Source organism: Micropterus dolomieu, linkage group LG06 (assembly GCF_021292245.1).
Source record: "Micropterus dolomieu isolate WLL.071019.BEF.003 ecotype Adirondacks linkage group LG06, ASM2129224v1, whole genome shotgun sequence".
NCBI lineage: Eukaryota > Metazoa > Chordata > Actinopteri > Centrarchiformes > Centrarchidae > Micropterus > Micropterus dolomieu.
Window position 1 is genome coordinate 12,108,756 of NC_060155.1, and position 15,281 is coordinate 12,124,036.

At 38.1% G+C, this 15,281-nt stretch overlaps 1 protein-coding gene across 1 annotated transcript in view; it reads left to right on the forward strand.

The window, feature by feature from the left end:
- The window catches only part of LOC123972501 (corticotropin-releasing factor receptor 2), a 34,597-nt gene extending 21,595 nt beyond the window's left edge, over positions 1–13,002 (forward strand). The window contains exons 5-12 of the mRNA XM_046052024.1: positions 1,369–1,486; positions 1,628–1,781; positions 8,345–8,405; positions 8,495–8,567; positions 9,143–9,228; positions 11,039–11,174; positions 11,725–11,766; positions 12,693–13,002. Of these exons, the coding sequence (XP_045907980.1) occupies positions 1,369–1,486; positions 1,628–1,781; positions 8,345–8,405; positions 8,495–8,567; positions 9,143–9,228; positions 11,039–11,174; positions 11,725–11,766; positions 12,693–12,833 (811 nt within the window). The 3' untranslated portion in view covers positions 12,834–13,002. The remainder of the gene's footprint in view (positions 1–1,368; positions 1,487–1,627; positions 1,782–8,344; positions 8,406–8,494; positions 8,568–9,142; positions 9,229–11,038; positions 11,175–11,724; positions 11,767–12,692) is intronic.
- The last annotated feature ends 2,279 nt before the right edge of the window (positions 13,003–15,281 follow it).

Below are 15,281 nucleotides of genomic sequence, written 5' to 3' on the forward strand. Positions count from 1 at the left end.
CTCAGGGAAATTCATGTAATATCCTCTGACTGCTTATCATTAACTCGCTTATGTCAAATGAATAGATCTCTGCTGCTCGGCTCAGCTGGAGCACTCAGGCTAAGAAAGATATTATGTGGACTTCATTACACTTCTTCTCTTCAGTCATACCTCATGTCCTAGTTTAAACACACACACACAGACACACACCACAACCTCAGCTGAGTTGTTCTGTGGTTTGATCGACGTGGGCTTCTGAAGGAAAATATTGATTTCTTTAGGTTGAAGACCAAAATAGTTAACATTTTGTTCCTAGATGAAATCCCTTTAGATTTCATGGAACAATCTGCAGCTACTTAGGGTTCCCCCCCACAGAAGAATAAGAAAATGCCTGAAACAAAATGTTGTCATCTGAACTAAAACAGTCTTTTAAAAACCTGAAAATTTAATGATTTATCTTTTACCAGCTCTTTAAACCATGATGACCCACCATACAGTATTAAGTAGTGGGAGTCCTTATACACGTGGCCTTTTCTGAGTCATAAGTCAGTCAAATTTGATCACACAGACATGATACAGATATTTTTCAGCAAAAAAAATCAAAAGCAAGCCACCGCACACTGAATTGACTTTACTGTGATTTATTGTGAACAATGTGTTTTGCCTATGGCTTCATCAGGTTCACTCAGTGAAATTGCAAGGGCACCCACAGGTATGCTAAATAGGCCGTGTCTAGGTCACATGACCAGTAATCCCAGTCTCCACTTTTTTAATTGCTTTTTTAAATGTTTTATATAAAAATTCAAATGAACGTAAGACCTATAGGATGTCTGTCCTAAGGTCCTTAATAGTTTCTTGTCAGTTAGCTTTATATTATGGATATATGTGAAATGATGCAGTTCTTGTGACTCGTATGTTTTTCTACATTTTTCTATATTTTTCTATATTTTTTTATATTTATCATGTTGTGTATTATACATTTTGTGTAATATGTTTATGTTTTTATTTTGTTTTATTCCCAATCTTAATTGGATACCAATATTTCTGATGTCTATTGCAAATACATGTGTCTGCACACCCATGGGTATAGTGCACACAGGAACTGCTAGCAACTAATTCGGCATACTTTAAACCTTTATTTTTTTATAAGTTAAGTACAATGACATACTTGATTGAAGATATGCAAAATAAATGTTAAATAAAGTTTGCATATACTATTTGAGCATCTATCTGCAGTGACATGACTTGCCATTGTGTTGCTGACATTACAGTATATCAAAAGGCCAATGTTGCCCTAATTTTTGTACTCTAATTTTGAGACCTCAGTTTACTTTGAATCAACTGTACTATGATAATAAAACATTTCTTTCATTCGACCTGCGGGTATAGGAGTATACGATGTCTTCGAAACATCATCCACTGGAACTTGATCACCACCTTCATACTGAGGAATGTTATGTGGTTTTTGCTTCAGTTGATAGACCACAATATCCATGAGAGCAATGAGGTAACCTTATCGATTTACAGTTTTATAAAGCCATTTAAAATTCCTAACAAGTTCAGCTGTGAATAAGTTTATATTAAGAAAAGTATTAGTATTTTTGTTGCAATTTACAAGTAACTTTGAGTCGTGTGTTTTCTTTTTCAGCCTTGGTGTCGGTTAATTACAACCATATACAACTACTTTGTGGTGACAAACTTTTTCTGGATGTTTGTTGAAGGATGTTACCTTCACACAGCCATTGTAATGACTTATTCAACTGATAAGCTCAGAAAGTGGGTCTTCCTTTTCATCGGCTGGTGTGAGTATCTTCACGTTGACAGTGCATTAGTATCACTTCACTCGGCTGTTGGTTTTGTTCTCTTGATAAACAAGGTTCACAGTTTAAATGCGTGATTTTGCAGACTGATATGAGTTTGTGTTCAATGATTTTCATCAACAGATTGTGTTTGCTCAATTGTCTTCTCGTCAATTTTAGGACTTGACAAAACAATCTCACCTCAAGCTCCATTTAGTGGCTGGTCTGTAACTTTCAGCCATATCACTTGATCATTTAGAATTATTCTGAATTAGTATATATACATAAAAAAAACCCCATCCCCCTTGCGGTGCGGTATGTGTCATCCTCAAGCTCGGATCCTCTACCATAGGCCTGGGAGTTTGAGGGTTCTGCGCAGTATCTTAGCTGTTCTGCACTCTTCTGGACAGAGAACTCTGATTTTTTACCTGGAAATCTGCTGTAGCCACTCTCCCAGTTTGGGGGTCACAGCCCCCAGTGCTCCGATTACCACTGGCACCACTGTTGCTCTTACTTTCCACATCTTTTCTAGCTCCTCTTTTAGCCCTTGGTATTTCTCAAGCTTCTCGTGTTCCTTCTTCTTGATGTTGCTGTCGCTTGGGATTGCCACATCTATCACTGCAGCTTCTTCTGCTGTTTGTCGATCAACACGATGTCTGGTTGTTTAGCCATCACCAGTTTGTCAGTCTGGATCTTGAAGTCCCACAGAATCTTAGGTCATTCTCAACTACCTTAGGAGGTGTCTTCCATTTTGACCTTGGGACTTCCAGCCCATACTCATGGAAAATGTTCCTGTACACTATGCCAGCTACCTGGTTAGGGCATCCCATGTACGCACTTCCTACCTGCATCTTACACCCTGCTGTTATGTGCTGTACTGTTTCAGGGGCATCCTTGCACAGTCTGCACCTGGGGTCCTGCCTGGTGTGGTAGACCCCAGCCTCTATTGATCTTGTACTGAGTGCCTGTTCTTGTGCCGCCATGATTAGCGCTTTTTCAGCCATTGGTAGGATTTCTTGATATCGGCCACTTCTTCTATTTGTCTGTGGTACATGCCGTGCAGCGGCTTGTCCCTCTATGAAGGTTCTTCATCTTCCTTGTCCTCACCCTCGGGTTTCTGCTGCCTGAGGTATTCACTAAGCCCTTCACCTTTGGGGGCCATCTTCCTGATGTACTCCTGGATCTTTGATGTTTCATCCTGGACAGTGGTCTTGACACTCACTAGCCCTCGGCCCCCTTGCTACGCTTGGTGTACAGGCAAACATGCATTGTGAGGAGCTTTCTTGTCTAGATATGATATATATACATACGTGTATATATATATATATATATATATATATATATATATACAGGTATGTATATATATATATACGTATATGTATATGTATACATATATACATATATATACATATTATATATATATATATATATATATATATATATATATATATATATATATATATATATATATACACTGTATATATAACACTGTGGTCCACAGTGTAACATGACATTCCTTCCCAATTCAAAATGAGCATTTGCTTGAATGAAAGCGCTTAAGTTGTGTCTGGTTGGCGAGTGAAGCAAAGGGAGATCCTTTAGTGCTACAGACTCAAGATGAGGCTTTGAATTTATAAATGAACAGAACTGCAGTGAAGTGTAGACAATTTCCTGCTTTTGTGCCTGACTTCCAGTGATAGAATGAGTTATGAACGTGGAGTAGATGCCCCGTCATGACTGCAGAAATGATCTATGCTCACCATGACTTAAGCTATTAGGAAATGCAGAGTGTCAGAATATTCCATCATGAGGCAGAAAAATGCTCATGGAAACATGCTTGTATGCTTCCCTGAGCCATTCTGACATTTTCATTTTCTTTTTATGTAATGGACATTGGGCCTCATGCATGAATGTTTTCTTATTTTTCTCTTATATTTGTTCTTGCACAAAGCAATACAGGGAAAATAAGAAAATCCTACTTGGGATTCATGAAATGTGTGCTGACAGCAAAGTCTGTTCTTAACCATCTCAGTACGTTGATGAATAGCATTGATCTTAAATTGGATGCATGTACCAGGATATATGCAATTAGCATTAGGACTCCTCACAATAAACCCATATAATGGCACCATATTTAAGTTGCCTGTGCAAAACAACAAGCCACTCACATTTGACAGGTAATGTAACTCAGACAAAAGAAGAAAAGGAAGTTAAATAAAAGGAAATGCTGCCTAGCAAAAAACTTTTCTTTTGCAGAGATAGAAACTTTAATTAATGAAGTTTCATTTAGAAAAAACTGTGTCAAGTGTGAGCAGTGGGGTTAAGGGTCCAGAAAAGCACAAAACATGGTAAGAGCTCACCAGTTCAATTAATGCTGTTTGTGCAGAAGAAAGAACTCTTGTTGAAATTAAGTGGGGGGAAAAAAGGTTTGATCTGAAAATGGACACCAAAAAATGACTGTCTGCAGTCAGGCAAACTAATAAAGGCAAGGGACTTGGCCAGGAAACTGTCAAAACAACAGACATGAGCAGATTGGAGCCATCATTGGAGAGGTTTCTCTCTGAGCAGTCACTGGACAGTGACTTACCACAGCCAGGGAACATCCCGTCAGCGCCAGACAGCATACCCTACCCTTTCAGAAAGCAAGATCTGAAAACAATGTAAGTATAAATCCAAATTTTCTAAAGTAAAGTTGACTGCATGTAATTCCACATTAAACGTACATCTATAAAACATGAATTTTACCTAATCTATAGCCTACCATATACCCATCTTTGTTTTAAGCTACATGCCCATTTTAAATCATTGGTATATGAGTAAGTTAAACAAAAAACATATTTACGGTTTTTATTTTATTTTTCAGAAGCCTCTGGCTCCAGTCCACCATCCACCTCTCAGAATGCGCCTGGACCATCAAGACAATCCACCAGGGTTCATCATGGAATCAATTTTCAAAATCAGCAGAAGATATTACTATACTCTTCACTTTTCTACACATTTTAACAAATGAATGACACTCTAAAAGAAATAAATAAAACAGCCACTCATTCACCATGACTGCGCTCCATGATCCAATTCCTCAGCACCGACTTCACTGAACACACACATCGCCAACTTTCGGTGGAAGTCCACTCTTCCAGACGCCCGACTTCTAACCAGCCGCACCACTAGACTCGACCCGCGGCCACACACCAACCAACCTGCAGCCCCCAATTCTGGCTCCTTCCACAACCATCTCTGAATGGACCATTGCCCACCTTCAGCATGCACTCAAGGAAAGGCAAATCCCATTCCACTGGACAGCCAACAAAGCCAGGCTTTTCCAGCTTTACACAGCCACCTCCAACACCACTCCAGCTGGCTGCTCACTTCCGCATTCCAAACTAAGCTCTATGCGGTCCCAGCATGCCGATGCACGTGCATCACCCCATCCCGGCATCCTTTCTTCTTCCCTTCCTTCAGCTGCAGCTAACATAGCTACTTCTGCTCCCCCGCTCAAGCAATTCTTTCTCTCTCGCATCAACCACCAACAGCGCTGCTGTCCACTCTGCCACAGCCACAACAAGCCACTGTGTTCCACATCATGGACCCACTCCATTTCCTCTCGTTCTTTCCCTGTTCCCCTCCCCAGCTGCAGGGCCGAGTTGAATGACTACCTGTCCACCTTTGATTTGGCTCCGCAGTTCGGCGGCACTGGTTTTTCCTAAATCACGTCCTTTTCACATCCCAGGCCATATGTTGCCTACAGCAATTTAATCAGGACACCTACTGGGGCAACCTTGACTCAGAACGTACTGCTTTGCATTTGCAGCAAGCTCCTACCTGGCTTGCAACCTGTGCAGCACCTCTTCTCATCCAGCCACCAGCTGCACCATTGCCACTTCTTTTCCCTATCCTTATGCCCCACCCACCAACAACTTGCCCACCTTTCCGAGGCTCATGTACGCTGTTCCTCCACCTCCCATCATCACCATAACCACCTACCATCCTACCAGAAAACGTTGCAAGCAATGGTTGATTCCTCAGGAAGCCAACAAAGGGAAGGCCTGTACTGTACCAATGTGGCAGAATGATTTGCAATAACTTCAGTGATTCAGGTTGCAACGTTTCGGCGCCCACACCAGAACCAGCTGCCCCCATAACCCCATCCAGCACGGTTCTGACCACGCAGATACCTCAAAACATGGATCTAATCCACGTCTTTAAATCCGCCCTGAAGACCATCCAACCACCGGTTCGTCGACAAAACACCAATAACCTCATCCTCCGTCAGGATATCTTCCAGCCACCACGCCTGGTTGACATTACCAGCACTTTCATTCTGGAGTTTCTTCTTTTTTGGCATTTCTTGTAATAGGTTCGTGTTACCTAACCATCTGCACCAAATTCAGGTGCAAGAGCAGCCCCAAGATATATTATCCACTTCCTTTAAAGCCTCCCTCCCAACCTAAGAAATTCCATCATATTTCTAAGTGTCCAATCACCTCTACCATTGTACCAAGCACCAACTTTTCTCCCTACTTGGACACTTAAATTTTGCCACCCGTATCATCCCACAAGGCCAGTCCTTCTTTCTCATTTTCTGTCCCTTGCCGTACTCAACAATGCTTGTCAGTGGAGCTGGAATGACTTCCCTTCACTGGATTCGGCGGCCACTATAGTGGCAGTTCACCCTTAGAGTGGCCACTTTCTCTCCCTTTTCTCAGTTCTTGACCACTTCATCCCTTCCCCCTCGACCCCTTCATCCCTCCCCTCCTGACCCCTCCATCATTTCCTTCCTGAACCTTCTTGCTAACCAAATAAACTACCTGTTTTACCTTAATTGGCGTGGTCTTAGTTAGTGAACAGGTGTGTATTAAAGCTTGCCAACTGCAATCCCCCCAAGATGTGATTCTGTGCATTAAATATTATGTGAATGTTTTTTGAATGGAATTGTTTTCTATCGTAGAAGGGGCACGGATTTGGAGATGGTGCCTTGATACGCACATGAATACAATGGACTGCTTATAGGCTAGTCCAGCAATTTTTTAAAAACCCAATAAATGACATGTGCTATCATAATTAATTAATGGGCTGGTGTGTGTGTGTGTGTGTGTGTGTGTGTGTGTGTGTGTGTGCGTGAGGGCACATTGGTCTAATTTTGTTGTCATTTAGGCAAGTCGTCTTTAGTAAGTGTAGAACATTTTTCTTGTGTGTTTTCATAAAGTAAATTGCCTTTTCATCCTCATTATAAAAACTTTATAGCCCAACTTTATAGCTTTTGTGCATGTGGGCTTTTGTGGTGTAGGGCATTATCAAATTTTGATCTTGCGTAAGAACAAGCAAAAAGTACACAAGTATTGATGAAGTTCTTAAATTGTTTGCATTCACAATATAAGATCAAAAGATTCATTCATTAAGCCCCAGTGTGTGTTCTTGACAACATAGACACTTTAAAATAAATAAATAACTAGCAGATGAGCAGTTTACATATGATTGGTAATGACACAGAAGCAATCAAAGGCAGATATCACACACATGAATCTAGTTTTAATGACCTTTTGTGATTCTAATGACAATTCGATTATCTGTGTGGCTTCATCTTTAAGGAAGGTCAACTCATCAGTACTTGAAATTTACTAGGCACTCCTGCAGGTGTGGATTAAACACATTTTTGGTTTTGATCCAATATATAAGCCACATACCCTGTAGGGTGACAAATTATGTTTTAATTTTCTGTAATTGATGTTTGTTGTGTGATATTCCATCTCTTAAAAGACAGTATCATTTGCTTGTTGGGGAAATTCACAAATTCAAAAATAAGCAGGCTAAAAGGGATGGAAGATGAAGGAATACCTTAATTATTTAAAATGTAATAAATTAAAATGATTTGTTAAGAGTCATACTAAAGTAGAAACTGGTTTATAAATGCAGGTGAATTAATATGAGGGATAATTATTTTGTTCTTTCATTTTTACAACAGCTGCAATGTAGAAGCCACACGCCATTGACGAGACTTCTCAGTGTGCCACTGCTATAAGTCTTGAGAAATCGTTAATTAGAATTCATTAGGAAATAATGGAAGTGGGGCAGACTAAATCTCTCTTCCACCAGAGGCCCTAAAGATAGCTGGGATCATAATAGGTTTAGACCTGTATTCCTTCAGCTCCATTAAAGGTCATTTCACTGATCATTTCACTGTTACAAATATCTGATCCACTTTGTCTAGCTAGTTACAAAACGTGACCACATCTGGTCAGCTTTCTGTCACAGTGTTATTAACACATCTGATTTGGTTATACTCACTAATGACATTTAGCTAGAAGATGCTTTGCTCGTTTAGCGTGTCAACTCACTGCCAGGTTGACAAAGTCAAGAATGAACTGCTTAAAAAAGAGCAGACTTGATGCAGCATATGTATATATATATATATAACCAAATATATTTTATGGTGGATTGCTACATTTATTAAAACATTACAATTAATGTTTTGTATTGAACTTTTTCTAACAGTATTCTATGTCCCTTATTCTGTAAATGTTTTGTTATTTCTGACTTAAATTAATCTTTTGATTTCTTTATTACAGGTATTCCATGTCCTATAATAGTAGCCTGGGCCATAGGAAAGTTGTATTATGAAAATGAACAGTAAGTATAAAAAAAAAGTTCATCTAATGCCTTTTTAAACATTTTCTTTAATTTGATGGTATTGATTCTTTCTTTTCTTGTGTCAACAGATGTTGGTTTGGTAAAGAACCTGGAAAATATATGGACTACATATACCAGGGACCGGTTATTCTTGTGCTCCTGGTGAGTAACAACACAGAAAGTCATCGCACTGCACATCCACTGCTAGTATTCCCACACTATGTTGTTAGAACCATTCATTTATTCAACACACATTTTACACTAACATAAGATTTATCACTAATGCCTGCTTGCTGCTTGTAGGTGTAAACTGATGAAATCTGCACTGAAATGAAAATAGTTTTATAATGAAACCCATTTCCATCCTGCATCTAGCTTGTTGGCCAGGTGGAATTAATCTTCCTGATGGGTTAAGGTATTTCCACACATAAGAATCCTGAAAATAACAAATTGTATTCATAGGAATGTATCCGATAATGGTTATGTACAAGCTGTTATCAACATGTAGTAGTGCGGTGACCAGATCTGATTTGTGTGCTCTTCACAACACAACACTGGCTTGCTAGGAGAGGAGGTGGCTTTGTCTTGTGTTGTGCCCTGTCCTCCTCCTACTCAGCATTTAATGAGCAGGGTCTGTTCGCAGCAGAATATTGCTCTTGGTGTATTTCAGTGTAAGCCATTTACACAGGGTTCAAAACTAATTGTTTTGTATTTTGTTTGTTGTTGTTTTTTTCTAGATAAACTTTGTTTTCCTCTTCAACATAGTAAGAATTCTTATGACCAAACTAAGAGCGTCAACCACATCTGAAACAATACAGTACAGGTGAGTTAGTGCGGGTGTAGGGCACCAGCTGTGAATAATTTATGGTGAACCAGATTCCAACCTTGTAAGGTTAAAATTGTTTTATTATGTGACTCAGATTTAAAGTATAACTAAAAACACACAGGGAACTATTGACTAATTAACCTTTTATGGCATGTAGAGGCCAACAGATTTTCTAGCATGTAGGGCACCCTAGAGGGAAATGCACCGTGTTCTCTCTACTGGAAGGGCACACTTTAATGCACTGCATTGTGTTTTCTCCACTCAAAGGACACCTTAAAGCGCACTGCACTGTGTTTCCTTGCACATTGGACCATCGTAGAGGACACTTCTTATCCCCAAAGTCCACCAGTGTGTAGATGGTTGGATGCTTGTATACAGTATAGAGATGACACTTCTCCTGTTGGCTCCTTCCAAGGACAACATGTAATGTTTTAAGGCTGTGAAAATCATTATCATCATAGCAGCTGGTTCAGTAATTCCCGAAGAGACTATGGCAGACATCAAGTTTTGAATTTATGGGCTATGTTGAAAATGCTTGATGTGTTGCTGTCATATTTTTTTCAAAATGGAAGTCTAGACAAACAAATTGACCTGAGTGAGCACAATGTAGTTACAGTACTTCATGGAGCAAGTCAATTCATTTAGTCCAACCAGTAATCTTTGGAGGTGGAAAACCTCTCATGTGTCTGACAAGACTTGATCAGTAAATGCAGAGATTTGCTGTGTGCTTGAGAGACGTGACCTGTGTGGAATCCTGATTTATGACCCACACAGCTTGTGCATCGGACTGCTAAATTGTGAGAGTGTTTTCTCTCCTTTTACTTTAACTGTGTTTTTGTCCTTCTGGGATTATTTAGAGTATACAGGGTGTTTACAGTGTTACAGCTCAGACAACTTCAATGTAGGCTTTTCAGGTGCGAGTTAGATTTACAGTTATTGTGTGACAGATATGCTGACATGAGCCATGCAGATTTTAGTGAGTGGAGGACAGGAGTGTCAGACATAAATTGTTGACCTAAAAATAGAGCACGATGGTTCTTTGAAAATTACGCCAGTTTGACCAGATGTGCATGAACAATATGAACAGACAGTTTGAGTCAGTTTGACAAGGAAAGATGTGATTTTTTTGTGATCTTTAAATTGCTTGCTTGGCACAGCATGTTAAGAATGTGTGCAAAAAAATTATATTAATGATATAATAATTAATATAATATAATCCCTCTTATTTAAAAACCTTTTTGAACATTTTAGGTTTCCAGATCTTTTCTAGCTCTGTATTTAGGAGTCCAATTGACAGTTCAACTGCTTCATCTGCAGTTCCTCCAAACCAAAATCAATTTATGACAACATTAACATTTAGAACTGCAGACTTTATGGATAATTGTAAAAACTATTTTAAGAACTTATTAACATTTTTAACTGCAGACCTTTTAGTTGGTAAAACTAACTAAAAACATGAGTCCTTATTAATGCATTTAATAAAAATTTTGAAATGCATTATTAACAAATAAAAATTATATTCCAAACTTGTTATATGTAAAGCATTGCATTACATTATTATTTATTAGCCATTAGTTAAATCATATAAACCCTTAAAATAAAGTGCAACATGGATCTGTTTCCATCTTGGAAACTAGGCTTCATCTCTAATATTGTGTTGATATTTTGAGAAGCAAGGGGGTGGTGTGATTCTTTTTTTCCCTAGACTGCCACTGACTGTCCCGCATTTTCCAAGATCATCAAATGAAATTCAAGTTCTTATATTAGTAATTTTTTGGCTGCTGATGCTCCATTCCTGTCTTCACAGAAAAGCAGTGAAAGCAACACTGGTCTTGCTACCTCTGCTGGGCATCACCTACATGCTCTTCTTTGTGAATCCGGGGGAGGATGACATCTCACAAATCGTTTTCATCTATTTTAACTCCTTTTTACAGTCTTTTCAGGTGAGAATAAGGGTAATGATACAGTGTGACACTGGCCAATACTAACAAAAACCAGCACACATTGTAAGCAAAGTGAATAATGTGAATCATACTGATTTCTTTATGTTTTATCACAGAGTTGTGTCACTTCTTTCTTTCTGACTTTTCAAGTTATGAGCCTTCTTGTGAGAAGATGATTTGAAGTAGCATCCTGGCAGGGCTTATACACAACATGGCCCTCCTGCCTCATGTTCAGCATTCTCAGCTGACAGGATTAAAAGGGCCATGTGGGCATGTTTTCTGCTCTGTGGTGATTTTTTTGAAAATCTTTCTGTCTGATGCACTTAAATGTAAGACTGAGTGGGAGATAAAAATGGATTTCAAGCTGAGCTTTTTTACAACCAAGAATTACAGTATATTTGGCATGACAACATTTGCTTCCAAAATTGAATGCCTAATTCCTTTTCTTCTCATGACAGCACCATCTGAATCCACTGATGTCTAATTATGGTGTCATTACACAAAACAGCTGCATTTACTCCTTCTAATAATAACGTGTCTTATTCTGCAGGGGTTCTTTGTGTCAGTGTTTTACTGCTTTCTAAATGGAGAGGTGAGTCACTGGAGTTGAAAAAGACTGTCAGTATTTATGAAAATTCATTAAATTGTCAATGTGTTTCTTGATATATGATTTTAATAAAGCCCTACATGGATTTACTTGATTAGTTAAAATCTTTGTTAAGTTCAAGCAGGAGTAGGACAGGTAGCTTTCATAAAGAAACCAAAAACTGCTAAAAATTTTCTGTTCCAGTAGGGAATTGGAACATTTTGATAATGGTGTTTAAATATGATTAAAAAATACTTTAATTGAGCTCTGTCATTTTCATCTAATTAAGATCAAAGCAAATTGCTGGAATTCCATCTGTTTTAAAGTCATTAATGCCATTACAAGAATTACACTATTTGTGAAAAATGAAGGACCCTCTTGCTGCTCTCTCCCAACCCTCGAACAATTAAAACTCAGGGGTGGTGAGGTGGTTAATTAGAGTAAAAAAATTCCACTGGCTTCATACATTTCTATTCCTTCTATTCTAGTCTGAATTCAACACTAAATAATACTTTGACATTTTGGGAAATGCACTTATTCACTCTATGCCAAAAGTTAGATGAGATTGAAATCGATACTACTCTCATATCCGTTTGTTAAGTGAGAAGCTACAGACAGGAGACAGTTAGGTTAGCTTTAGTTTTTGTACGGATTAAACAGACATGAAATAACGTGTTAATTAGTGAGTTTTAGAGGTGCTAGTAGGCAGATTTTTTCACCTTTGGACAGAACTAGACTAACTTCTCTCCAATTTCACCTGCTTCTTATTGAATGAACAGATATGAGAGTGGTGTCAGTCTTTCATTTAACAATAGCATGTCTAGCTTAGTCCAAACTTTGAAGACATGTTCAAAGTTAAAACATTTTTATACATACGATTAGCAACAAGTATTTAAGCCTGGAACAAGAAACATTTATTCTCAACATTTTAGGTGCGTTCTGCAGTAAGGAAACGGTGGCACCGATGGCAGGACAACCACGCTCTTCGAGTGCGAGTGGCACGAGCCATGTCCATCCCTACATCTCCAACCAGGATCAGCTTTCACAGCATCAAACAGACCACAGCTGTGTGACCAGTGGGTGGAGCGTATAATTTCCAGCACAACATGTAAGGGAACAGATTTGACAATGAAGTGATTTACAGAACAGACTGATTCCTCTAACAAGGCCACAATGTGTCCAGTGTGACTTAAGAGCAATGCGATTTCTGTTGTCTGGTGAGAACAAGTAATAGCATCTAAAAGTACATTTTAACTGCACAGGAAGTATGATTGGACATATAAAGTTCTTGGAGGGTCTATCTAGTATAACATATTGCACATGAGGTGCAGGGTTTGAATTTCTCTGGAGATTAGAGTATTAAGAAGACTTAAAAATGGCATCATCATCAAACTCATATCACAACAAGTCTTACAGCCTTCTTATCGCTGTCATCTTACTGCTTAGTGGTTATTAGTGCAAGATAATCCATCAAATTTTATAGACATCTGCTCCATTGTTACTTGGTGGGATGGTGACAAGGAATACTTGCAATTGTTGTTAGATACAAGAACCAAGATCCAAAAAAACAACTGTACTTTGGCATCAACAGCTGCTTTTGACAACTAGCAAAGAGGTTTTTAGGGAAGAAAAGGGTCCACCGGAATTAAATCAAAACAATACGGTCTAAAATACATGAGATTCAGCGAGGCACTTCTCATTCTTGTCAAAAGGATTAAAATTAGTTTAGCATGAAGTGAACAATTGGTTTTCACCTCACAAGATGTGGTGAAACGTTTTGGTCAATGGTGATGGTGATTTTATACAAACAAGCCATTCTAACGGAGCCTTTATTTGTCCTCAGAGAAGTCATCTCCTTTAAATCTGTGTTACTTTTTACAATGATTTTTTGTACTGTACTGTACTTGTGTAAACATTGTTAAAATATGTGTTAGAAAGTGATGCTTCCTCTCTGTACCTATTTCTTTCGACCGTCATTTTTCGCTTCCGGTTTGGTGGATTTTGCTTTTTTTCTCCTCAGAGAAGGAGGGTGTGAACATACAAAGCAATTTAATGTGTTATATGTTATATCCCTGAGGCCAAATTTAAGCTCTCTTCCAAATTAGTAAAGGTGTTTATACTTCCCTATATATACTGTATATATAGAGAAGTATAGTTGGGAAAGTGATTCTAAATCATTTATATAATGTATATGTATGTTAAGTGCATGGACTTATCATGCAGGCACAGGGAAAGCAGATTAAATTCTTTTAGCTTTATGAAATCCTTGTGGCTTTTTAGTAATCAGTGTTACAAGTAACCCACTGGCAAGAGACAAAAAGCCTGATGAAGTGAACACCAATTGCTTCCATAAACACTTTACCGGCCTGTAATGCCATCTCTTACATCCGCTCAGGCTGCTCACATAATAATGGGAAGAACAATATCTGTAATGTTAAACTCCCAAAATGCTTTTGATTTCTGCAACAAAAAAAAAAGATGAAGGAAATAGGAAATATTATTTTTGAGAAGGATTACGTAGAGTGAAAAATGTCTGAATTATGTTCCAGGATTAAGTTTTGATGCAGATGCCTCCTTTGTATGTCCCTAAACTCGCTACACAACATCACAAGAGTATTTCTGTCTGTCAGGCAAAACAATTGAAAATTGTTTAAAAGAATAGTTTGATATTTTGGGAAATATTCTTATTTGCTTTTTGCAGAAAGTTAGAAGAGAAGATTGATACCACTCTCATATCTGTCCATTAAATATGAAGCTACCGCCGGTAAGCTTATAGCTTAACCTTCAGACTGGAAAAAGCTAGCATGGTTCTGTCCAAACGAGTAGCTGACGGTTTCCTTGACCTGATGGAGACAAGAAGGAAGTCCCTGCTTCCAGCCAAGAAATAGTCCTGCACAAAACATGTAAAATGTAGTTTTAACACTTTTTAACACTTTTAGTTGCTGGCAGGTGAATTTTGTGACCTTAGTGTAGAGCCATGCTATCTGCTTCTTCTTGTTTCCAATTTTCATGCAAAGCAAAAGCTAACAGGTTGCAGGCTGTAGTTTCATATATAACTATTTAACAGGCCACATTTAAGATAGTCATGACAACGGTACTGATTTTTTCATCTAATTTTCAGCAAGAAAGAAAGTACCCATATTTCACAAACTGTTTTAAGAATACATATTTTTAGTTTATGTATATTTTTAAATGTTTTGGTACTCTAATGTTTAGGATTAAAATCTGCTGGATCTACTGTGGAGTTGGATTTAAAAAAGTAAAACAAAATACAGAATTTCTTATTTCAAATTTGTATGAGGGTGTTGTATAGAACATAAACTCTTTCATCACTTCTTGTCGTAAAATGTACATTTCATACATTGATGTAATTTGTATATTTTGTTAATTAACAAAATAATGTTAATAAATAATAATGTTTTTTGATGATGTGCTGCTCAACTGACATTAGCTGTTATATAAAATCATCAATCATGCAAAGTGATATTGATGTAAATACATATTTACCTGAGTTTCTGTTT